Consider the following 24,970-nt stretch of genomic DNA (forward strand, 5'->3'; position numbering starts at 1 on the left):
ATGTACCAGAAACAAATAGCGTGGTAACAGGACTGCACGAAAATATGTTCCAATTTTGGACGAGTGTTTGGCTCTTTTGTATGCTTAGCTATAGGCCGAAGCTGCAGCAGAATATGACCAACCATGATATCAAAGCTATACGAATGCCCAAGAGGTGCCGTAGAGTACACATTTTTATGGAGTATATTTTTTCCAATTTATTTAGGAGATATACTCTTTCCAAGCCGGACAGGACTTAAAAATGAATAGGGCCAAGTCTACAGCCACTGGCGTCAATTTCTCTTGGGGGTGGGGCGGATGGGGTGGGAGATGACGGAAATAGAAAATTACTCATCTGCAGAAACCTGAACGGGGGTGCTGACACCCCCCATGGCACCAGGGAGGTTGTTCATAATAAGTATGTACATCTTTGATATCACTCCTGACATCAGTACAGCGTATTTACAATTGGTGGCAGCGGTGGGCTGTCTTATTAAAGTCATCCTGAAGGTTGAGTATACAAAAATAAAATGGCGTACAAAGTACAGGACAACCCAGCAGTATGCTTTCATTCCAATTTGCCTATTTACTTTTCAGTCGAAACTTTACATTCGTAACCCTTTAATTTGAACTGTTAGCACACATTGGCAAATTCAAAGGCGTTGCTAAGAACTTCCAAGCAGTGAACGGAAGCCAAGACGAAGCCAAACCAAATCTTTTCCATCTGTTAAAATAAATGCATACAATAACTTAGATACAACACAATCTTTGTCATTTGCTGGCAGTCAGCCGATGTGGGAACCACGTGATCAGAAACTGTTTTTGAAAGATAAGGGAGGAACGGATGCGGCCTTCTGCACGCAGGCCCGAGAAAAATCCTGCTGGGAAAGGTGCCAAGTTCAAATTGGAGTCCCGGGGATCGCGGCTATTTGCCTGCATACATGCACATCCGTACGAGGTCTGCTTTGTGTCAAATATTTCCTGGTTTGGTTCACCTGACAAAAATACATCGAACATCATTTCATGCCTCGTACTGGAGATAACATGTACGTTTCCTGACCAGTCGTTCTTTCTTTTGTACGCCACTTACTTAACACAGCAGTCTCGTGGGAACGAGCTGTAGCCTTGTAGCCGACGTCCAAGCAGTCTAGAAGCTAATAGGCTTGATCTTCATCGACTCGGAACAAGAGGAGCAAATTAAAATAAAAATGAACCCTCCTCTGGCACTGGGCATATTATTTCTCCTGGCAATTTCTTGGATGCTTTGCCCCACGATCAAAGCGCAAATATACCCAGAATGTCCTCGGACCGCGACAGATACCGAGCAAAACCGCCTGGAGATCCGTGAGACGAGCAGGAAATTCGTCCAAATCCTGGAGAGGTACCAGAACCGGCCGGTCGAGATCGTCTTTGTCCTCGACTCCTCAGGCAGCGTGGGGTCAGGTAACTTCGGCTGCGAGGTGCAGTTTGTCCGGCACTTCTCTAAGCTGTTCAGCGTGTCTCCAGAGACGTCGCGTGTGGCGGTGGTGACCTACTCGAGCTGCAATAAGATCTACACCGATCTGGACTACATCAACTCCCCGGTCGGTAAGAACAAATGCACGCTGCTTGGCACTGATCTACCGCGGGTTTACTACCGAGGTGGGGGTAGGTGTACCGCATACGCACTCCGTAGAGCCCACAGCCTTCTTGTGGCTTCTCGGCCGTCAACACAAAAGTAAGCTTTTGAAATTACGCTTGGCTTTGGACACAAAATAAACATAAATATTTTGATCAAGGTTTTGCAAATAGGTATCTGTATTCATTTTTTTTGGTGGTGGGTGGGTGGGGGGGGGCTTTTTTCCAAAAACCGCTTCAGTTTTTCTCATCCGTAGAGGAGTCCCCAACCCCAATTTGCCCCTGTGCCCCGTTGGATATCCCTAAGAGTGAGGGGCATGTATACGAACCACGACAAAGAAGCCATTTTCCCGTCCACGTATATGTATAAAGGCCTACAACCGAGGCGGTGCCGTTAACAAAAACTTCTGTATCTCAAAATGTTGCCATACTATGCGTGTGTACTCAGAATGTGTTGCTACCCTACGGCTTACTGCACATTGCGTATTAAGCGTTAGCTAAGGTGGCCCTGGAGGGTCATCACAAATCGTCGATATTGAAGCCATTATTTACAACCAAAATTCACGACCCGCTCTCCGGGAGCAAATACTGACGTCAATATTCACGACCAAATTCGTGAGTCGCTGTACCTCCGGTCGCAAATATTGCCCCGCATTGTTTCCATCATGTCAGGGAGACTACATCTGAATTCATAAAACAGCTTTAGACATAGGCCTACCTGTTTTTCCATAGCCACGGCGATAATAGCATGGACACTCAAATAAACCACCACTAGACTACTGACCACGCGTCACTGATATGACACAATCGCGCCGAAAATGTATCTAAATCATGTAGGCCTTGTGCCAAAATCGCCCAACTGAACGATCGGAAAAGGTAGGTCACTGTGCATGCGCGCGAGCACTCTTCATTTCCGCCTGAACAAAATCGAGGCGATAGATACGACCAGAGATACGAGTCGTAAATTTGGTCATGAATACTGACGTCAAAATTATATTTCGAAACAATTTAAGATAATTACAATTAATTTAATATAGTCAAGTAATGTTTCCAATCACAATATGGAAACATGGACATACATATTTCCACTTACAATTGGACATATGGAAATATAAAAATACAGTTCTTTCCTATATGACATAGGTTGCAAAGAAATTATTTGCTCCCTGACTCACAAAGGTTACACCAAGCTTAACTAACCCTTACGCTCCATGCGCATGCTGCCCTTCATCGAATGAGAAAAAGGTCATCTCCTAACCGCGGAAAGAACCACCATACTTGAGCCCAGTTACATGTACAAGTACAAGAAACATACGAGATAGAAAAGTAGGAATGGCTGGCAAGGACCCAAGGTTTAAGAAAATAAGTAAAGAACTTACATGCAGAACCAAAGTAAAATGCAAACACTTAGACCCCATAAGCCTGGACGTTCTCTTGGTGTGTCCATACAGCCACAATGTCTCCTCAAGGAAAACTGTGCTCCTTATTTCATACACAGAGCGAGCACATAACATGCCAAGAGATCCACACAATAGACACCTAGCTTTGAAACTTACTCTTTATAGCCCTAGCATTTAACAATCAAAGCAAACCGGGACCAACATTCACTGCATACACAGCATTCTGATGACTATAATGATAGCCATGTTGCAATCGCGTCACTGAATTTACAATGGTGAATTCCAAACCTGAGAAGCCAGCCCAAGTCAAAGAAACGCTACTTGTTAAAGTACACCTGCTTGAAAAACGGAGATAAACAGAAAAGTTGATGTGTGTCAAAGCATTACTTCCTGTTAAATGCCAAGCTATGTTTTGACTTTCAACTGCGCTGCTCTGCACTGGTATCGTTCGCATTTCAATAGATGCCAGTTTTATACCAATGGGAATCAATGACGGTCGTGTAATTCAAAATTTGTGGCTACTGCTTTGCAATGTGAAACTTACATGGGGACAAGGCACGTCTTCAAAAAATACAGATGTTATGGGTGCCAAAAAAAGCTACCGGTATGGACAAAGGATTGTCGATACAACGTCAACCGTCTTTACAACAGAAACTTCTTGACACAGGGAAGGCTATACATCCATCCCACCACACACATTTTGTATCCCGCTGTAAATGTATTTTTTGTCTGGTTCTCACGTACTAATAAAAGATTAGTGCGCAAAGTGCAGTTTTGAAATAGATCTCATTTAAAGTAGAATACCTTCTTGCATGTGTTGAAATTTTTACGAAATGTCATTTCTGACTTCGAAAAACTCCTCGCTTTGGAGTAAGTTCCGAACATCTATTTCGTGAATGTTTTCTGATAGGGTAGTTCTTAATGTTTTGGTACCCCCCGACAAGGAATCTTAAACACGCCCCCACCAACAACTCCCTCCCACTACACACGTAAACCACTCATTACGTTTTCAGTGAATCGTCCTTTTTCTGTCCAATCATATTAAGACAAACTGCAAACCACTGAAAAGGGTCATGCGCCAATTACTGTATTGGATTACAGCAGGACGACTAAAGAGGTCAACCACTCTAATGCATGGCAAAGTGCACGCTATGATTGCTTCGACCGGGTGTCCAAGTCGACGGCAAGGACGACAGAAGACCATTCAAACTGACAGCTTTTTTTCGGTGTGCCATTCCGTGCTATGACGGAGTGACGGATGTACATACAAGCTCGTGCATTCCTGAATACGTGGACTGGTGGTTTAATCCGTCCACAAAAGTACAGAAATCGACTTTAAACAGTTCGAAATTACCAACATGAATCGACAACGGCACTTTGTTTAGCAAATTAAATCTAGGCAATCATAACTAATCACAGAAAACAACCTTTACCTTAACAAGTGCTCACAGCCACAACTTTGTAAATTGTCTCCGTTTTTGTTTAGTTTAAAACTATCCAAAAGTACCCAAAGAAAACCCATAAGAACCAAATAAAGAAAATCTAAATAATGCATTGAATAGATTCCACTTACGACTTTGGGATGATGTGTACTCTGAGACTAAATATTGCGACTCCCCAAGCGCGAGCGGAATTGCCAAATAACGTGCCCATTGAACAGCGCCCTCTATCAACAAAATGCAACAAACAAATTAATGTATCGATAAAAAGAGCATTCTGACTTAACACGTACTTGCTGTTTGGCAGGCTGAACATCTCTCGTAAATTAAGCGAACACGTGTAAAGTGCCCTTCGGTTCCTCCCTGTAGAGAAAAAACCCCGGGTCCTCTTAAACCAAAACCAATGTTAAAAATGCCACTTTGACATTTCCAACCATCTTTCTGCATCGCAAACCGTGGAAGATTCGATTTCTACTTCCTTTTTCTCTTGTATTTCCAACCCCCTTGAAGGATTGTCTTTCTCCTGATTGCCGGCCAATCCAATGACGGTGGGTCTCCGCTTACAGTTGCTGCTGAACTGCGGAACATAGCTACAGTCTTCGCCATCGGGTTGGGCGACGGCATCAACGTTGATGAGCTGAATGGCATTGCGACGTCTCCAAGCAGCGATCACGTGTTCCTGTTGACTCACCTGACCGATGTCGAGACCCTGGCCGAGAAAGTGATCGGAGGTGGGTTTAAATGCTGGACAGCAACCATTGAAAAACTAAAGACGGGTGCGTCATTCTCTTGGATGATTTGTTTAACGTCGGCTTTCCCTAATCTTTCCAGATCAAGCAGATATGGTATCATGGGATCGCAACGTACCCTCTGACCTTTGCAACTCGCTCTGCTGGGGGAGTAACTGCTGCGACTCACGTGCCACCTGCTCATGCGCAACACGAATCGGAATCTACGGATGCGCCTGTCATCCTGGGTACACCGGCGATGGGAGACTAGATCAATGCACAGGTAATGAGGCTAACATTTAACAAACTGTTAAAAAAGATCAGTGTGTTTCTTGAGCAGTGTTGAGCGAAAACTGTTTTAATTACTTGTACTACGTAATCTCGGCATTTGCTACTGAAATTTTTACCCCCTTCTCTTCTTATAACGCATCACATTAAATGTAAATTCCATCTTTTCTGTATGTTGCTACTTCTTTTTATTGCCACCATATTGGGTGGCCTTCACCAACTGGTCGGGTGAAGAGAAAATTTTTTCTTGAAATATGCACCCTCCATCATTGAAAGAATCAGTTCGTAAATCTTCTATGTCAGATCTTTTTGACATCCTAGACCTGTGTTTCCCCAACAGCATGTCCCCGTGGTACCTTCAAATCACAGTACGGCAATCAGGGGTGCACCAGCTGCCCCACTCTCTCCACCACAGCGGCAGAGGGCAGTACATCCCTCAATGCCTGCGAGTGTCTGCCTGGGTATCGAGGCTCCCCCAGCGCGCAGGTCCCTTGCACGCGTGAGTAACACACAAGGAAAAACAACTTAAGATGGCAAGACCTCAATGCCTTATTAAATCTATTGTAACACAACCTTTAAAGCAAAGCTTCGCTATGAAAGGTACGTTATACAGTTTTCGTTCTTATGCAGTCCCTTTGTGCTCAAAAGAATAGTAGAAAAGGCTTGTGTTTTGCATTAAATGAAAAAAAGACTAATCAAACCAAGCCAACACAGACCAAACCTAGCACAATTTTCAGAAACATGATAATTGGCGTTCAGAATGGACTTGAAATCAAATTAACAATGAATCAAACGGAATAAATGATTCTCCAGAGATATCGTGTTAACCAGTTCCTTTCGTGTTGACAAATAAATTGATTTGGTTGGCAGTTGGCCGACAGCCAGGAGTTTTCTTTGTAATATTATTATTCATGATAGTTCATATTTATTATTCATAATAGGCGGAAATGTTTTCTTAAAATTGGAACTAATGCCTTAATATAACCTGCGTTAACTCGTCCAATGTGTTTCACATCCAGCCATTACATGCCAACAACTGAGTTTCCCTGAATCCTCCGGTGTTCTACTTGTCCCACCGAACTGTGGCAATCTCTACGGTACCGAATGCCGCATGCAATGCCTACCCAACTACAGACCACAGCCTGGTACCTCAGATCAGTTGACGTGTTTAGCCAGTGGCCAGTGGTCTGATACTCCTCTCCAGTGCGACGGTATACTTCAAAGATCAGCTCGTGTTTCTTGTACTTTAAAGGTGTTAGTCACTCAGACGATTAAAATTCAAGATTAATACCGCGATAATAGAGTTACCGCGACAATATAGGAACCGAGTATAATTATACTTCTACTTTGCACTTCTAGTAAGAAGTAGCAGTGCAACACATGTACGAGTCCTAGGCCAGGTAGGGGTCCATAACTCTGGATACAGCGCCTGTTCTGAGCCATAGTCGGGGATACACACTTTCTTCCAAGCAAGGCCTATCAGTTTGCCTTCCAATGAAGGCAAACGATGTAACAAATTAGGCCTATGCTAAGCTTACACTGTGAAACCGTTAATAACGTTGTCATTGGTCGTAGTGGCATGATTGGGCTACATTTAAAAAATTCAAATTGGGGTGGGGCATATGCGTAGATCCCAAGGGATGGGTGCTATTCCTCTCAACTATTTGGGGGGATGGGCTATTGAATCATCCCCTACACTTTTTGGCAGTGAACCAAGAATTGCAGCAGATTTTAGAGAATGTTGCAGACTTACAACAGACTTAAAAAAATGAATTCAATATCACTAAAAAAAAGGAAAACTTTTTTTACAAGCCCATAAATACACCATTTTGAATACATAATTACAGATAAACATCATATCATGAACATCCACATCTACACCAAATCATATGGTTCCCTCCCGACTTTACAAATTAGCAAGTCATCCCCCCACCTTGCCCCATCCTCCCATTTCCTGCATAAATGTATGCCGCTGGGTGGGGGCTTGATCCAGGGTCGCTGACTTATCTGGGGAAACCAATCCCTAACAGATTTGTAAGCAGGACTAGTTGACCTAGTAGCCTAATAGTTAAAAAAACACAAAAGGCCTTGTTTACAAGTGCCCCGTGTGGCCCCCAAGTAGTTACGCCGCAATCTGGCCAGAGAATGTAGCACTTTCTTACATTTTTGCTATACACAATACAAATTTCCATTCTGCTTTGTTGTTGATAGCGAATACGTTTAATCCAATCACTCAGTTTGGTCTTTTAATATACAAAAACACTTCGACTCGGAAACTTTGTGTCCAGACCGAGAGCCACCAAAAATCATCTACTGTCCTGAAACATCAACGTTTAGAGAAGTGAAGCCAAACAAGCGTCAACTAGACGGTGCCTGGTCTTCTTTTTTTCCACAGAGTATCCATGTCCCGACTTCCCTCCGCCACTGAACGGTGCATTGGTTTGCGACACTTGGTTAGGGGGTCAGTTCTGTCGAGTGGCTTGTAATGAGAATTTTGATTTCAACCGGAAACCTGCAACAGAATACTTCTGTGACAACTCGGCCCAATGGGCACCGTCGCCACTCTCTTTTGACGATCCTGCTGAATTCAGGGTTCCTTGGCCAGATTGCACAGGTTCGTTTTCATTTAATATCGTCTTTTCCGGTGAAACGTGACAACCTGTTTGTGAATTTAATGTCTTATTTTCTCTTTAAGTGTTTCAATTTGTTTGAGTTTTTAAATTTATTTTGCAAGCACACCAGATAACAAAAAAGACTTAACATTGGGATGTCCCTTTGGGGCTGTATACTATTACCTCCAGGTAAATTTATGTAGAACAGTTTGGAGTTCAAAGACTGACATGAAATTGTTTAGTTTCACCAAATGCAGTGACGATGGCAGGTCTTTGAGCTACAAAAAGGAAAAAATGAGATGGCACATTTTGTCGCCGATACATTTGGGATATTGTTTTTCTGATTTTGAGATTTGTTTGAAGGATAAGGGTGCTCAAAATCATGAAGCCATGTTTTGAGCTTTCTGAAATATTTTAAACGCTGTCTTTCACCTGTAACCATTTCCTTTTGTGCAACTACAACATGCAAATTGAAATAATAAAGTTATTCATCTTTTAAGGCACAAGATGGTTCTCAGTCGAAAATGAGTATCAGGGAGAGGGGGGGTAGCGTTTCTTTCTTAAGCATTATCACTGTCATACATAACACATTTGTAAAAGGAGTTTTTTACTTTCTATGCCCGGCATTTTGCATTAGAAATGAGAGATCCCACAGCAGAGGCAACACACCATGTCCAGTTCTATGTTGGTGATTGCCAGCTGGATAATAATGCTAGGGTGCAGATTGCTGCAGATTTTGTGGCAAGGTTCCAGGAACTCAATCAAATCATACCTGGCTTTTGCTCGGCCGACACAAGTTGCTCAGTGGAGAATGTTAGTGTGATGTGTGGTGACACAACTCAAGGGGAAGAGGAGATTTCGGAAACAAGTAAGCGATCCTGTTGGATGACAAGGCGTCGAACGCACGAAAAGACAGTTCTCAAGCTTCGCACATTCGCAATAATAATTCCCAACCGGTATCCTTTTTTCACAATTCAGCTGGATTAGAGAAACCCGCGCTCACATGCCATGAAGATTCCACAGCCCGTCAACTAATTTGGCGTAAAAACTTTCCACTGCAACTGATTGATGTTACACAGGCACATGTCGCATTAGCAGAGCCAGAAAAATGGACTCTAACTTTTACCCTTGCTCTGGCATTATGCAGCTGTACCACGAGTTTCCAGGAAACACGTGGGCCTACGGGATCCCTGACTGCGTCTTGTGTATTTGAAAGTGAAGAGCCAAATGTGTCAAACATGCAAGAGGAATTATAAAGGAAACTGTGAAGTACAATCTGGTAGCAATTAATTTTGTTAGATTCCCCGCATTGAAAACATCGCTGGTTTTTTTCAATTTAACTGCAAGACTCTAGGAAGATTATACTTGTTATCTGCAAAAAGTTCATGTCTGAAGTACTCTGGAAAAACATTTTCCTCGAAAGCAATTCTTTTCAAAATCGTTGTTTAACCTTCGCCACAAATTAAGTGCTTTTTTATTTCACTTTATACCTTTGAGTTTTTAATGATTGGTAAAACGACTGGCATTTTTGGCCTCACTTCTTAGCCGTTACCTGCCCGGCGTTGCTCCCGTTGCGCCACGGCTCAATGCGACCCTTAAATTGCACCACAAGGCGACCGGTGAACTCTACCTGCCTTTTCAAGTGCAAAGAAGGATACCGACTGCAGGGTCCTGCATTCAGGATGTGCGAAGCCAGTGGCAATTGGTCTGAAGCTGGGGAAGAAGCTACCTGTGTGGGTAAGTTGAGTCTCAACCTCGTCCCTGGATTTACCTCCCACATGATGCTCAAAGGCACTGCACCGAGTCGCTCACCTTTGATGTGTGGTACGGGTTGTGTCTACTTTGAAAATATTGCAACAGCTTTCTGTGTTTTAGGCGTTGCTCGATTCGTGTTTATAACTGCTGTTATATATTCGAGCACTGGCTACTTCACTTCAACAAGCACATTTTGATGCTAAATCAGCTTCGAACGAACGTGTCCCCTCAGCAAGGTCCTTCTCATTCCTGCTCCACACTTTCCTTTTCAAACAACGTAGTTGATGTCATTTGTGAAACATTTTGTTCTGTCCAGACCAGGAGGCACCGAAGAACATCTATTGCCCTGACAACATCAAGATTGAGAGCAGTGAAATCCAAACAAGCGTTAACTGGACGGCGCCTACCTTCAAGGACAACTCTGGGGAGCCAATTCAAACAACATTCAACCGAGCGCCCGGGTCTCACTTTTCGTACGGCCCACCTGAGCATATTTGGTACAGAGCTAAAGATGGTGCAGGAAACGCAGCATTTTGTAACTTCACGGTCACAGTACGACGTAAGCGTTTGTCTTCTGGTTTACTTCAAACAACTGAACCAAACCAAACCTAACCAAGGCGGCCGAGCTGGCTGGCTGGCTGCCTGCCTCCCCATCCGCCTTCCCGTCTGATATAAGACCGTAAAGATCACGGTACAGTTCGCACGGCTTGTAGTTTTTATGACATACAACTGTTTACCATTTTATCGCTCTGCTGATTAATAATTATACACTGAAATGAACTATGAATCCATCAGACTGGCCATGTCCTATCCCATTCATTAAACGCTTGTAAAAACCTGGTTTTCTTTTCCCACAGAGTATCCGTGTCCCTACTTCCCACCGCCACAGAACGGTGCATTGGCTTGCGAAACTTGGTTAGGGGGGAAATTCTGTCGGGTGGCGTGCAATGAGAACTTTGATTTCAATCGGACACCTGCAACAGAATTCTTCTGTGACAACTCGGCCCAGTGGGCACCGTCGCCACTCTCTTCTGACGATCCTGCTGAATTCAGGGTTCCTTGGCCGGATTGCACAGGTTCGTTTTCATTTATCATCTTTTCTCGGAAAAACGTAACAAACCTGTTTGTGAGTTTATAAAAAATTCATTTGACTTTCCAACACAGAAAGTAATCATGAATAGAAATAAATTTCTTTAAAAGTTGACATTATTGTGGCACACAAATCCATCAAACTGCCTTATGTAAAAGCTTCATTTCGCCGAGAAATGGTTTTAACAGTTCTCTGTAAAAGATAATTCTCTGAAAATGTCGACGAGAACATTTTATTAAATTCTTGTAGACATTAACGTTTATCGATTTAAATGTCTAAATAATACAGAGAAGTAAGCAATTCTTTCGAAATATTTTTATCAAATAGTATGCTTAAATATGATTCTTAATGTTACTGGATGAGAAACATGGATAAAGACATTTCGACATTTCTTCAGCACATTAGTTACATTATATTAAATGGCCCTTTTTCTGAATTTTTTATTAGAAATGCGAGATCTCGGAGCCGATGTACCGTCTGGAGACCAGTTTTACATCGGTGATTGCCAGCTAGACGAAAACACGAAGGCACAGATCGCTGCAGATTTCGTGGCAAGGTTCCAACAACTCAACCAACTCCTACCCGGCTTTTGCCAGGCCGACTACGGCTGCACGGTGGAGAATGTTGAGGTGGCGTGCGGTGACATGACCCAAGAAGGAGAAGACATCTCGCGAACAAGTAAACAACGACATCAAAACATTTCAGCCGCAGGTATATTTCACGTGAAATAACCCATAAACCTTGGAGGTGTAGGAGGCGGTATTATCAAAAGAATTAGTAACTTACATGACTTGCGCAGTGGCCTTAATACAGGAGAAACGTTGGATTTATGAATGGAGGCTAACTGGAAACGAAATACATAAGCTCGAATGCAAATTAATGAATCCGTCAACAAATGAATAATTAGCCCATTACAAGAGTCATCAGTTTATCGTGTCAGACCATCCTACCAAAGAAGGTTACATCAATAGCTCGATATAGAAAGAAATTAGCAGGATTACCTTTTACGTTAAACTACAAAAACCTGTGGTTCGGGGTGCCACGCACCATTATCACAAGTTAATTTCACATGTACACATAACTATGCGTAGAAACTTTATTGCTGCATGGCACATAGAGCTAGAAGCTAATTTATCTGACGGAAAAGAGACCCTGTTGTGAAACAATTGTCTAAAGTCTTGATTGCGTTAATCAAAACTCTTGGGTTGGAAAGTGCAAGCTATAGCTGTTTTAACCGTGTTTTTCTCGTAAAAAAGAAAAATGCTGCAATAATTCAAAGAAGTCAACTAGAAAGTTTGCATTTGTACATCTTGAAGACCCTTACGCTTTTCGCCGCCAGGCCTAATTGTGCGCGTGACCGCAAATTATGAATTATATAATCTAATTATAATTTAACTGATGAAAAAAGCCATCGGGAAGAAGGCTTAGATACAAGGGATGCAAAAGATGCACCATACACAGAGCCAACAAGAGTTTGCCACAGAGAGGCCATTTTCGAATGATTTGAGCAACATTCGTAAACTACAACACAACATGACTCGACACAAGACGACAGGACACCGTAACAAAATATTACCTAAATACTGCGTAAATAGTCTTTTGTTACAGTGTAGCTTACTTCGGTTAATAAACACCCTTTCTCCTCAGAAATAAATCTTCAGAAAGAAAGTGTCGATTGGTACTCGAGATAAGCTAAAGCTAATCGATTTCCCTTTAAAATGTTGTGGGTTTCTACTGATGGCAGATTTTTACCTCATTTTTCAGCCATCACCTGCCCAGCGTTACCCCCACTGCGTCACGGCTCAATTCACCCCACGACATGCTCCACAAGGCGACCGGTTAATTTCATCTGCATGTTCAAGTGCAAAGATGGATTCAAACTGCGTGGTCCCTTGTTCAGGACGTGCGAGGCAAGTGGCAGTTGGTCACGCGCTGGGGAAGAGGTTGCCTGTGTGGGTAAGTTGAGTCTCAACCTCGTCCGTGGAGTTTGTCTCACTCATAATGTTTTTCAGTTTCTTCGTTTTCATTTTAGATCTTGTATTATAGTAGAAGCTCAAGGGTCGACAGATTTCAATTTGTGAAATTGACCAATCCAATTACAGGGTTGACAGATTCATCACGCCATAGCGCATTCAGTATAATCCCAGATGTTGGTGGGTGGCTTCCCGTCAACGGTTCTTAATTGTTGGTGGGACACGTCATTTACCATCAGATAAAATGTATTTGGCAATATTGATTTCTTCTTATATTTTCTTTATTTTGGATGGCATGGCATAATCCAGGATGATATATAGTTTATTGAGATTCATTTTTTCCGGTAATAAGATCTTGATTACAGTACTCCAAATCTGGTTGTAAAATAATTACTAGCCTTGTGTACACGCACAGAATCACAATTCTTACCATATAGTCCTACTTGACGAGTTTTATTTTTATTTATAATGGATTTCAGATGATACCCCACCAGAAATAATCACCTGTCCACGATCCGTGGTTAAAGATGCTGATCCCGGCCTGTCGTCGGCTGAGGCAAGCTGGGATATGCCAACTTTTCAGGACAACCTGGACAGAACAGATGCTCTCACCGTCACGGTCACTCCAGACGGTCTGAATTCCCCTCATCGCTTTGAGATCGGATCAGTGGTCATCACTTACAACGTGACAGACAGGGCCGGCCTAAGCTCATTATGCTTGCTGAAAGTCGTTATTCGAGGTAAGACAGAACTCGAACTGTTCAGAGACTGTGGTCCACAATCAGAATCTCGAGAGTGGTCGAGCCTTGGGTGGAACCGGATGAAAGGAATGTGGGCTTCGGGGTTGTGGGTCAGCTGAAGAAAATCGCTATGAAAGGGACCATAGCCCCTGACAGTGTAAACTACCGTCTCAAGAGGTGGAAGTTGCACAGGTATACCCTGATAATACCCTGGTAAAACCTGGCTACATACTCAGTCACCGTCCAAAACTGGTTCAAAGTCCTACGCAACCTCGAAACGTATGTGCAGGCTGCTTGATCTTGCATCAGTTCAACTGTTCATAAACAGCAATCATTTGGGAACAAGAAACGCCCCAAATGACGTCCTTGGCTCAACAAGGAAACTCCCAGGTTCTGGACGAAAAATCAAAAGCCAGAATGATCAACCAACGAGAACATGGTAGCCTGCGCGGAGACCCCCAAGCTAAGGCAAAGCATGACAGGGAAACGTCCTAGATGAATTCACTGAAAGCATTGGCAGCGACATACCCACCATAATCTTAATTCGTTTCTCTAACTCGTTGAAGAGCTCCCAGCAAAACCTGATAAAAGTATAAACACGAACATCAACAAAACAATACTTCACCCTACTTGACAGAGAAGGAGTCTCTTTACAGATCGAGGGAATAATTTGAAGCTGCCCATCCAAACAGCTCCACCATGTCCAGACTTGGACATCCCTACAGCTCCTCTAACTATCTCGGTAATTCCCAAAGATGACTCCATCCATCAACTATCAAAAGGCTGCAGAATGGTGAAGAAGCCGGTCCCACCCACATGACACTGATCTTTCGACATACGCTGAAGACCCAAATAGTGCTGCATTCTACAAGTTCTCCTATACGGGTACGGCAAGCGGGAGAAACCTGAGCTGATTAGACAGAGGGCATCATAGTTGCGCCCTATAAAGGGAAGAGCTTTAGTTCTGAATGTAAACGCTTAAATCCCATTAGGTGTCTGACTGTTCGGGGGAAGTTTTCGCCCACGATCTCCTATAGTTGAGCACAGAAGACCTGAGCAAAAAGGATTCACCGCTGATCGCTTTACGCTGGATGTCATTCTCGCCAATATGTTGTCAGGGATCCATCGGCCTTAAGGCAGCCTTTGATACGGGTGACAGAACAGTACACTGAAAAGCCCTCCGAGGCATCGGAGTTCACTGGCATTTCCTCACCCTCAAAGACTTCCATACCAATGAAACATTTATTTGTTTATTATGTAACTATCACAATGTCTTTATACAGGATACCAAATATCAGTTAAAAGTTAAGGCTGGTCCACATCATGTTTATGTGACTAAATCAAATAAGGAGTTAAAAAGAAACACAAAATGAAGGGTAAAATAAACAATTGAGAAAATCAAAAGAGCTTTTAAAAACACATTTTCTTTTGCGTGTTTTTAAAGTCATGCATAAAAAGAATTAAAACGACAGTTTTTGCAATGGATTTTGCAAATTAAATTTCACTTTTCCTTGTTCCAATGTTGTCACTCCTATAGACACACAGCCTCCGATGGTGGAGGTCTGCCCTGGGCCAATTATTGACATCACCTCTAGAACGAAGACTAAGTCTGTCTCGTGGGATGAGCCCCAATTTGACGATAATTCCCGCCAAGATCTCCACATCGTCAAAGTAAGATTAAAATTATGGTCCCTATGTAAAACCCAATTATACACAATCATGGTGAAGGTTTGACGTGTTTACCAAGTTAACAAGTTTAACTTTCCTGCCTGGGCCACGGCCGAAAAAAATTACAGAGGCCTTCCCTCCAACGTCAAAACCTAAGCCTTTCCAGTCTCGTCTACTGTCATTCACAGCTTCCATGGCTTGGATTTAGGAGAAAAAGAGTCTTTCTTTCAGAATTAGAATACATTACAATATCAAATAACAAAAACAAAACAGAATGTTATTTTTTCTCATTTCAGTCACACGAGCAAGGGGCTAATTTTACTTTGGGTTCGCACATTGTGACTTACACAGCTACAGATGGGGCGGGACTGAGCGCCGAATGTCGCTTCACGATTCGCCTTGAATGTAAGTAGCGGTGTTTCCTAATGTCAGGATTAAACATATATAAAACGTCAAAATCAGGTTTAAACTACATGCTTGAAAAAAGCGGTCTATTCAAGGCTGCAGACGGAATAAACCGTTTATACACACTCTTAACAATCGTTACGGGAATCGATATGTTTTGATGTTTTCTTTGGTAACAATTTCAATACATGACGTGTGTTAGTAAAAGAGCACATGGCATCAGTGTATTGATGAATACAAAACTCCTTTTGGGAAAAATAAGTGCTCAAGCGATATCGTCAAATTTATTAGTTTCGATGAAACTTTCATTTACAGGTATTGACAATGATTCTTCGAGCTAACTGAACAGATGCACTGTCATGAATAATGACTATTAATTCAAGTACTTTAATCAGTCCTTTTTTTTTCAGACAACAGGTGTCCAAATTACCCGGACCCACGTAACGGCGGCAGGGCCTGTGACGCGTGGCTCTTCGGTCAGTTCTGTCGGATATACTGCAAAGAAGCCTTTGACTTCCCCCAAAGGCCAGCTCATTATTACATTTGCTCTCAAGGGAGATGGCTCACGTTTCCACCTAGAATGGCCATACCCTGGCCAGACTGTTCAGGTAAGAATAGAATGCCTTAGCACGTCCTCTAGCTCTACGCCCCTCTAATTCTGTCCACGATCTACACTCAAATCGCTTTTCACGGAACAGTGGAAACGCAAGGTAGAGAGAATGAATTCAATCGGACGACATTGGTTTTTTAATCGCTACTTTGCTTTGGGCTTCAAAATCCGCTGTGGCCGTCAATTTCAGTAGGTTCAGTCAGGGTATACAAGCGACACGGTGGCCATGAATTCCATATACCACGAATACCAAAAAAACAAAGTTATCTATCGTGGTTTGGGGGAATTTATTGCATAATCCACTCAAGATACCAAGATTTCAATATTTTATTCATCTTCATCACTATCAAGGTGACACTTAACAGAGTAAATCAAGGATTCTTCCATAGCCTTCCGTTACCATGGTCAACCGTATGAAGGCAGTTACCACCACTGATGGTCAAGTTTAAAATACATTCTTTATAAAAACGTTCCGATGGTCCCTTTCCAGTGAAATGAATGAAAATATACGTGTTTGTTGCGCGTCTAGAAATAGCAGATTCATACGGATACAGACGGGGCATGGTATCTCAGTACTACGTAGGGGACTGTAGCAATGAGAAGGCCCGGCAAGCAATCAAGGCAGCATTTGTGGAGGATTTCAAAAGGAGTGTCATGGGACGAAACGGTGGCTGCGTCGCGGACAACGCCTGCACGTAAGCTAACTGCTATCTTTAAGAAATGTTGACATGCCGTTCTTAAGGTCCTCGTCCTGAGTCTGAACAAAGCCGACGTGTGTTTTCGCAGGGTCGAGTATGTGACCTTGTACTGTGGGGATATCGACGAGGACATACGGCGTAGAAGACGCCGTCAGATTGCTAGTGACGGGACAGACTGTAGCATCGTCACCATAGATTTCACTGTGTCGACGAAGATACACTCTTTGGTGAGTCAGCTTCTATTTTCAAGATTCCGTTGTGATCACAAGCACAGTCTGTATAGCTGGCCTATGGTTTTTCCGAAACCTGTCATCCGTCTGGAGTTATTTGTCGTTACATAGTTTTTGCTTTTCTGACTTTTGGTTACCTCAGGATAAGACGCGATACAAGGATCAATTGGCAAATGCCGAGCAAACATTGGATGAAATCAGCCGGGATTACGAGCGAATTGCACAGGCTGGACAGATGCGACTGGTGGTTGAGAATGAAACCCTGCTTGTCGTAGAAGGCTCAGTCACGATCAACAAGAGTGTTCCAATGTGCCGTCGTGGATCCGTCGCACTGAACGACACGAACTGCAGTAAGTACATCTGTCATAATATTGTAGAGAAAGCACCTTGAAACATAATTCAAGGAAATCACGCAACAGGAGTACACTCTGTAGTTCACAAAATGAAGTATAGTAACTAGTTATTCAGCTCGGAAATCGGTAACGTTTACAATTCAAGAAATCATTCTCACGAAAATGTACACAACCTCAAGTGCACGCCTTCATAACATGTATGCATTATTGTTTTGTCACAAAAGGTACAAAAACAAAGAGAATGTAAATCGTTCAAACAGTAAAAATTACATTATGTCTGATTTTCACTAATTAGAGTACTTGACCCCGACTTCTCACATGACATTAATTTGTCACTTTTAGTAAGCTGCGCAGTGGGTTCGCACTTCGACAGTAGAACAGAGACCTGCAAAGTTTGTGCTGAAGGGACGTACCAGGACGAGGAGGGGCAGGATGAATGCAAGCCGTGTCCCTGGGGGACATGGACCGATGGACCCCGCGCCAAGAATTCAAGCGAATGCCTGCGTAAGCTATTTGACAGTCCAACAGCCTGTCTAACACAGTCTTAAATTAACCTCTGTTTTTCACCTGACAAACCAAGTGTCAAGGGGCGGTTGCTTCCACGCTTAAAAACTGGACATTTCCCTCCACCCTGGAAACAATTTTGAAGCAAAAGGCTGACCCCGAGAGTAGATAAAGTTTTGCTCCGGTATTAAGCAGTCGTAGAAAGTTGTGGGATCGATTCCCAACGGAAAGAGCTTTTGACATTTCTCAACAGCTCTAAAAAAAGGGCAGAAATTTCTCCTCTCCTCTTAGCTTCTTGAATACACATGACATGTTACGGTTCAAATTTAGATTAATTCTTAATTTACTGAACTCAATTAAGATATAGTTTCGCTACATTTATTGTGCGATTCCAGCGGAGTGTAAACCCGGTACGTTTTCACTGACCGGACTGGCCACTTGCCGACCGTGCCCCCAGGGTTCCTTCCAGCCTAGCTTCAAGCAAACGTCCTGTCTGCCGTGTAGGGAGGGTACCACAACATCATCGAAGGGATCCAGGTCATCGAGCAACTGCCAAGGTAAGTCTACTCTAGTAGCCACGAGGAAAACTAATTATGCATAGTTCGCATTTTCCTGGGAAATTTTACCATCGAATGGATCTGATCAAACATTTACAGTTAGAACTGCTGTCTTTTGAGACAAAGACTTTTCAAAAGTAAATATTTCTACTTCGAGTACCTTTAATTCACAGCTATCTGTGGCCCAGGAACATTCAGTGCAACTGGACTCCATCCATGTCAGCCTTGCCCACTGGGATCGTATCAGCCTGCAGAGCAGCAAACTCGATGCATCCCGTGTGCGGGTAGTGGAACGACGGCTGTGAACGGTGCTGCATCTGAAGACGAATGCAAAGGTACGAAAATACAAATTCACTTGTTTGTAAGGTCAAAGTTCAAAACAGGTTAAATGGACCTTCCAAATTGCTCTAGCTTTAGAGATCTTAGTGATCTTTCGTCATCTGCATGCGGCTTTGGGCGTATAGTAACATTCGGATGGAGAATATAGTCACGTAACTAATCCCAATGCATAGTATACAGTCATACCTATCATTGTTTCCGTACAATCCTGTTTTCAACTCCATAACGTAAAAGTTCTATATTTGGCAATCAATCTAATTTATTTTCTTTTATTTAACAGGTACGGAGTGACCAGTTTACAGTGAAATCTCCAAGGATGAGGCATGCATTGAGACAGGTGAACGGTGTGCGTAGATGTGTCTGCAACGCTGAATTTTTGTTCACCAAACGAACTAAAATATCATCCAAATTACAAGGAGTAGAAAAGCTCTTTAATCATGTTCAAAAAATGCAGAAATTTTACGATGCAAATGATTTGTGGGGATAAATTTGGTTCTCAAAGAGTACCAGGTTTTAAACTAAATTATTAGTAAAAAGATATTTTACCTCTTAAATCCCTTAAGGTATAATAATCATAATCTGTTCCAGTGAGCCAGGCCAGAACTCTGAACAGCGCCCTCAATAGTTTGGAGGTTTGTAACCAGACCATGCTTGTCAGAAATATTTTCTTATGTTTTCTCTTGAAAACGTTTTGTCCAAAATGTGACACAGTTTTCACCAGTTTTTTACTAGACCAACGTTAGACAGTTACCGAGAGGAGTTTTGCCAAAGAAGAAAGCATTCATTTGACTCTTCATTTAAAGGATTTCTTGAGATGTAAAGACGAAATTTAGTATAGTGTTTAACGTTAGATTTGAATGAAGTTATTGTTGTAGTGGAACTGTGTGTGCATGTATTTTGTAAGACATGAAACCAGTTTAAGTGGATATAAATACCCATATAGGTTCACGCTTTAGAACACCAAGATTGAGTAAAACTTCTGAATTACATTAGTTGTTTACTAAAGTTATATGACATACATAGCTTAGTCTTTAATTTCCAGATTTAGTAGAGTTTTCAAGTTAAAAGTGTTAGTCTTTATCGTGAATTATTTACTTAATGAAAGAACTGATAACTTCAGTCTAGATTTCAGTAACACAACATTAATAAGGAAAACTATATGCACATCAGTATTTTGAATTTAGCCAGTTATGTCATTGCTTTATACATACACAAGTCCACAGAATTTAGATCATCTTTGGAAATTCAGTTTTGTTATAATGGAACAAGCATTTAAATTGTTTGTCATTTCCGTGTTTTCCAGATCGAATAAACATGGCTGAGTAATTAGCCCTATACGATTCACAAGACTCCCCTGAGGCTGAGATGCGTGTTGTACTTCTGAAGATCCATAATCTATAACAATACACAGTCACATATCAGAATTAACCTTCAAGTGTATACAATGCCTTATAATCGTCAACTGCCAAATGTTGATTTTTAAGTTTTAGCAAGTGAAGCTGAATGTTAATCGATAAACATGCAACTTTTATGCGAAGAAAATATTTACGGCAAGAAATCTTGCTTGCAAAATTATGTAAATAAACTTATGCTTTCGAAGTCAGACCACCCACACGTATGAACAAGCTGATGGCGTAATATTTCCGAGTTTTACACAGCAATTTCGTTGTGACTGAAATTCATAATTTAATAAATACTATGCCATTCATCTGTAAATTCCGCAGACGGCATAAAATACTCAACACACTGAAGTGAATAGCTTGACCTAAAAAAACTTCATCGGTGTAAATTAAGGCATTGGTCAGTTATAAAGACTTTGTTTTCATTAAAAGATTTATTTCTCTGAAAACGACATTATGCTATCGTGTTATTTTACATTGATAATTTTTTTTAACATCACTCAAGCAAAATCCACACAGCCACACCCCAGAAACTGTGGAGACACTTGCATGTTTGTCACACGAGTTTCGATCGTTGCACCGCAAAGTTTTAATCACTCAGATAAAGTCCACAGTCACACACCGGGACTTAGAAATTTAGAGATCTTCCTTTAGATGACTCAGACTCAGATAGTGGGAATAATTAAAAGTTAGGCATCTAGTAGTGCTGTCATAATACTGACGTTTCACAACAATGCGCCTTCAAGAGTTTGCGACGCTTTGGCCAATCATATTGCACGAAATGTTTCGACCCAATGCGCGGTTTGGAAAGGGTCGAACGATTTCACGATTTGTAATTGGCCAACGTGTTGCAAAATCTTAGGGCGCACTATTGTAAATCTCCCGCATTAAATTTGGAACTTAAAGATCATAGCAAACATAAATCTTTACAACAAGAACGTTCAACTAAACACCTCAAGCGCACCGCTAAATTCATTAAGCAGATGACAGTGACTTTCCTACTCAATTATCTGTGTAACTTCAAACAGTACACGAAGCCGCTTAAAAAAGTGATGAAGTGGGATGTTGGTACATTAACTCATGTTTCAATAAAGCGTAATTTATAAATCCCGCTGGAATGCAGTCAGACCCCAAGTAATGAAGCGACTCGAATGTTATTCAAGTGGGATCGCATGCATACCCAGGTAGAACAGGGACGTCGGGCCGACGTCTGAATTTAGTCAATACATGACGTTGGAAGGTCGTCGGTAGACTGGGCATTTGCAAATCCCTCCGACGTCGATGATTTGCTGTCGGACGGATAATGGACCGACGTTGTACCGACTTATCTTTTACGGCCACGGCCCGACGGTGGCCGAGCTGAAACGTCCGTCGTTGTACCAACTTTTTGAAGGCGTTGTACCGACGTACAAGCTCCGACCTCCACCCACCTTGCCCCGACTGCCATCTTCAACACATTTACCGACTTTATTAATTCATTAGCCCGACCTTTAGCCGATCCATTTCCCACCCAAGCCTACGCTGTTGGAATCCTGCCCACTTACCGACTTTATGTATTCATTGGCCCGACATTTAACCAACCCGTTCGCTAGTTCCACCTCACGTTGTCCTGACTGCCATAGTCCGTCTGCCCAAGGCTAAAACGTTTTGCTACGTCGTTCTGAATGCCGTTCAGCCAATCAACATCTGACAAATTTACAATGCAGCCGTCTCCACCCTTACAGGCTGTCTCACAATAAATAAACACTGACAGATGCACAGTGCTGATTTAACAATCAAAATGAAATTCCGTTTCACAACCACAACTTTCACATTAAAACAGTTATATCTCGATCGGAACGTATTTCACTTTCATAACACCCTGAGAATGTGGAGTTCTACATTTAAATATAAATTCCTTAAGATCTTGACGCCGAAAAGTATGCATGTAGGCCTATTCAGTCTACTCAACAACACTGTTCATAATTCTACAAATACGGACATTTTGGCAATATTTATGCAAACACAGACCTGCCTTCAACTCTTCGATCTACACCACATGTTTTCCTTATAAACTATACATGGCTTATAGTCTTCGTTTTAACAATGGTACAAGAAAATATATCAATAATATCCACATAGCTACATTATACGTACATGTACATGTAAGTACATTCTTTCCCCTGAACACGATCTACAAATGAAATATAAAAATCCGTGCATGAAAAAGAGTTAAAGGAATGTTTCTTTCTTGGTCGTCCATCGATACGATGATGATTGTCTTCATGTGAGTCTTTTCCCTGCGTGGGCGCGGAGATGGCAGTTCAAGCCAATCCCCGATCGGCAAATACGGGTGCATTAGGGGCAAGGAGTCAGTGACCGACGCCTCTCTTCGTGTCATTCATGAGGGTACTGAGCTTTTCGTAAAAGGCTTTCTTCACTACATCACTGCTGGTAAGAGTAGGGGCATACGTGCTGATGAGGGTGACGTGCCGGTCACGGTTGAGAGGGAAACGGAGTTTCATCAGCCTTTCATTCAACGAAGCTGGTAGGTCGGGATGTTGTTTGAGGAGCAATGTCTTGATGGCTAGCCCTACTCCGTGGATTCTCTCTTCACCCTTGGCTTTGCCTTTCCAGAAGGTGTAGCCGCCTTTGAGTTCGCGCCACAGACCCTTCTTCGGCTAGTCTAGGTTCGCTAAGGGCCGCGATGTTAATGCAGTAGCAGGTCAGCTCCCTTGCAATGGGAGCTGTTTGGGCCTCAGAGGCCTCTCTGTCATGCAACAAGAATCATTTGTCTCTTTCTTTAGTTTCGACCACTTGGAGGGTACAACTGCCAGCCGCGGCATGCTTGCCAGTTGGAAGGGACAAGCACTTCTTTGGGACACATTTTCTAGTCCACTCCCTCATGTAAGGGTGAGCAGTGCTCTCCTAAAAGGCTGCTCAGTCGCCCGAGAAAAACGCCCAACTCCACTGTTGTTCTGGGGTCAGGAGGACAGCAACTTTACTATAAGGCCGCTGCCAATGGTAACCTCCACCTGTTGCTCCACTCGTTTCCCATCGCCACAGGGCTTTGGTGGTTTGGAGTGTGGTGTGGGGTCACATGATGATAACCTGAGCGGAATGGTTTTTGAAGTGGGAAGGTCGTTGCACAGGGGAAATCCCATTCTCTCGGCCACAGAACCCAGGATCTGGTGGTGCAGAGAAGCCATCACGACTAGGGACTTCGTCAGCTGCAGTGGATGACCATGACATCTATAGTGCCTTGCCGTGCCCTTAGCACTCCACGACGCATATCGTCGTGAGGCCTGCTGTCGCTGCCTTCATGACCATTGGGACAAAAGATGACCTCAACTGCTTACTCCGCCGACCTCTGTCTAAAAATGATAGTTTATTAGGTGTGCAGGCCTATCTCAGGCTTAGCTCACGGTTTTGCTAGGCCTAGCCCACTAGTAGCTTGAGCCTAGTCCAGACAGCCCAGGGCTATCCTATGCTTAACGGAGAACTTTTCCCAGCCTACGCAATGTCGGCCTAATTCAGGTCTAGTCCAGGCCTTAATCAGACTTAAGTCTGGCCCCTTAAAGGGACAGGCTCATCCCAAGCCAAAGACCAGCAAAGGCCCAATCTAAAAGAGCCTAAGCTTTGGCTAGATCGAGCCTACACCTCTGGCCAAGTCGGGGTAAGACCAGAGCCGTAGGTATGCCATACCTGACACAGGTTGATTATGCCTAGGTCAGGCCTAACAAAAAATAAAGCAAAGCCTAGTTCATGCTAACTTCAGGTCTAAATCTGACCTAGACTTAGCCTAGACCAAGCCAGACCTAGTTAAGACTTAATTGGATTTAAGCACAGCCTATCCCAGGCCTAAACCTGGCTTAAACCTAGCCTAGCCCAGGCCTAAACCCGATTTAAGCCAAGCCTAGCCCAGGCCTAAATCGGCTTAGGCCAAGCCTAGCCCAGGCCTAAATTGGACTTAGGCCAAGCCTAGCCCAGACCTAAATTGGACTTAAGCCAAGCCTAGCCCAGGCCTAAACCTGGCTTAAGCCTAGCCTAGCCCAGGCCTAAACCGGACTTAAGTCAAGCCTAGCCCAGGCCTAAACCAAGCCAAGCTTACCCCTGGTCTTAATCAGACCTGAGTCGAGCCTAGCCCAGGTCAGGCACAGGCCAGGCCAAACTTAGCTCCTTTCTAGTAGCTAAGGCCTATTTTAGACGCAACCCAGGGCTATCCTTCGTGTAACCAAAGCCTTTGCATTTTCAAGTCTAGTCCAGTGATAAGACCAGATCCAGCCAGATTCAGGCCATGGCCAAGGAGCCAAAGCCCAACGCAGCATGAGCCAAGCCCAGGCAAAGCCGGGGTTCTTAGTCGGAATACATTAAGCCAAAAGGATTTACCGCTGATTGCCTTATGCTGGACGTTATTCTCCCGCTTTGCCTGTTGTCCATAAATGTATCAGCCTTAAGGCAGCCTTTAATTCGGGTGAAAGAACAGTACTCGATATCTTTATACAAAATATCGTCATGTGCCAAACCAAAACACAAGAAAAACAGGAGTTTAAAGAGACAAACAAAATGAATGGTAAAATAGTCATGTAAAATAGTAATAGTAGTA

General features: G+C 42.9%; 2 protein-coding genes across 2 annotated transcripts; both read left to right on the forward strand.

Moving 5' to 3' along the window:
• The first annotated feature begins 961 nt into the window (after nt 1–961).
• LOC147799990 (sushi, von Willebrand factor type A, EGF and pentraxin domain-containing protein 1-like) lies at nt 962–11,654 on the forward strand. Its single transcript, XM_087133774.1, has 11 exons — nt 962–1,696; nt 4,946–5,166; nt 5,267–5,446; nt 5,792–5,950; nt 6,471–6,662; nt 7,847–8,065; nt 8,701–8,931; nt 9,609–9,800; nt 10,135–10,377; nt 10,676–10,894; nt 11,356–11,654. The coding sequence occupies exons 1-11, from the start codon at nt 1,188–1,190 to the stop codon at nt 11,637–11,639; spliced, it is 2,649 nt and encodes an 882-aa protein (XP_086989900.1). The 5' UTR covers nt 962–1,187; the 3' UTR covers nt 11,640–11,654.
• Nucleotides 11,655–12,640: 986 nt separating this feature from the next.
• LOC110979768 (sushi, von Willebrand factor type A, EGF and pentraxin domain-containing protein 1-like) lies at nt 12,641–20,334 on the forward strand. Its single transcript, XM_022235821.2, has 12 exons — nt 12,641–12,864; nt 13,361–13,621; nt 15,159–15,292; nt 15,586–15,694; nt 16,105–16,302; nt 16,834–16,999; nt 17,091–17,229; nt 17,375–17,582; nt 17,928–18,089; nt 18,485–18,646; nt 18,820–18,981; nt 19,266–20,334. Exons 1-12 carry the CDS (start codon nt 12,762–12,764, stop codon nt 19,274–19,276), a joined length of 1,815 nt encoding a protein of 604 aa, XP_022091513.2. The 5' UTR covers nt 12,641–12,761; the 3' UTR covers nt 19,277–20,334.
• The last annotated feature ends 4,636 nt before the right edge of the window (nt 20,335–24,970 follow it).

The sequence above is a fragment of the Acanthaster planci genome, linkage group LG02 (genome assembly GCF_054643075.1).
Source record: "Acanthaster planci isolate LZ-2023a linkage group LG02, COTS_SCS, whole genome shotgun sequence".
Taxonomy (NCBI): Eukaryota; Metazoa; Echinodermata; class Asteroidea; order Valvatida; family Acanthasteridae; genus Acanthaster; species Acanthaster planci.

Excerpts from the sequence above, each read along its gene's own strand:
- LOC147799990 (XM_087133774.1), top strand. The coding sequence starts at position 1,188 with ATGAACCCTCCTCTGGCACTGGGCATATTATTTCTCCTGGCAATTTCT. Across the intron at positions 5,951-6,470 it reads CGCGCAGGTCCCTTGCACGC|CCATTACATGCCAACAACTG; the intron begins GTGAGTAACACA and ends TTTCACATCCAG. Across the intron at positions 9,801-10,134 it reads GGAAGAAGCTACCTGTGTGG|ACCAGGAGGCACCGAAGAAC; the intron begins GTAAGTTGAGTC and ends TGTTCTGTCCAG.
- LOC110979768 (XM_022235821.2), top strand. The coding sequence starts at position 12,762 with ATGTTCAAGTGCAAAGATGGATTCAAACTGCGTGGTCCCTTGTTCAGG. Across the intron at positions 13,622-15,158 it reads GCTGAAAGTCGTTATTCGAG|ACACACAGCCTCCGATGGTG; the intron begins GTAAGACAGAAC and ends TCACTCCTATAG. Across the intron at positions 18,647-18,819 it reads GTCATCGAGCAACTGCCAAG|CTATCTGTGGCCCAGGAACA; the intron begins GTAAGTCTACTC and ends TTTAATTCACAG.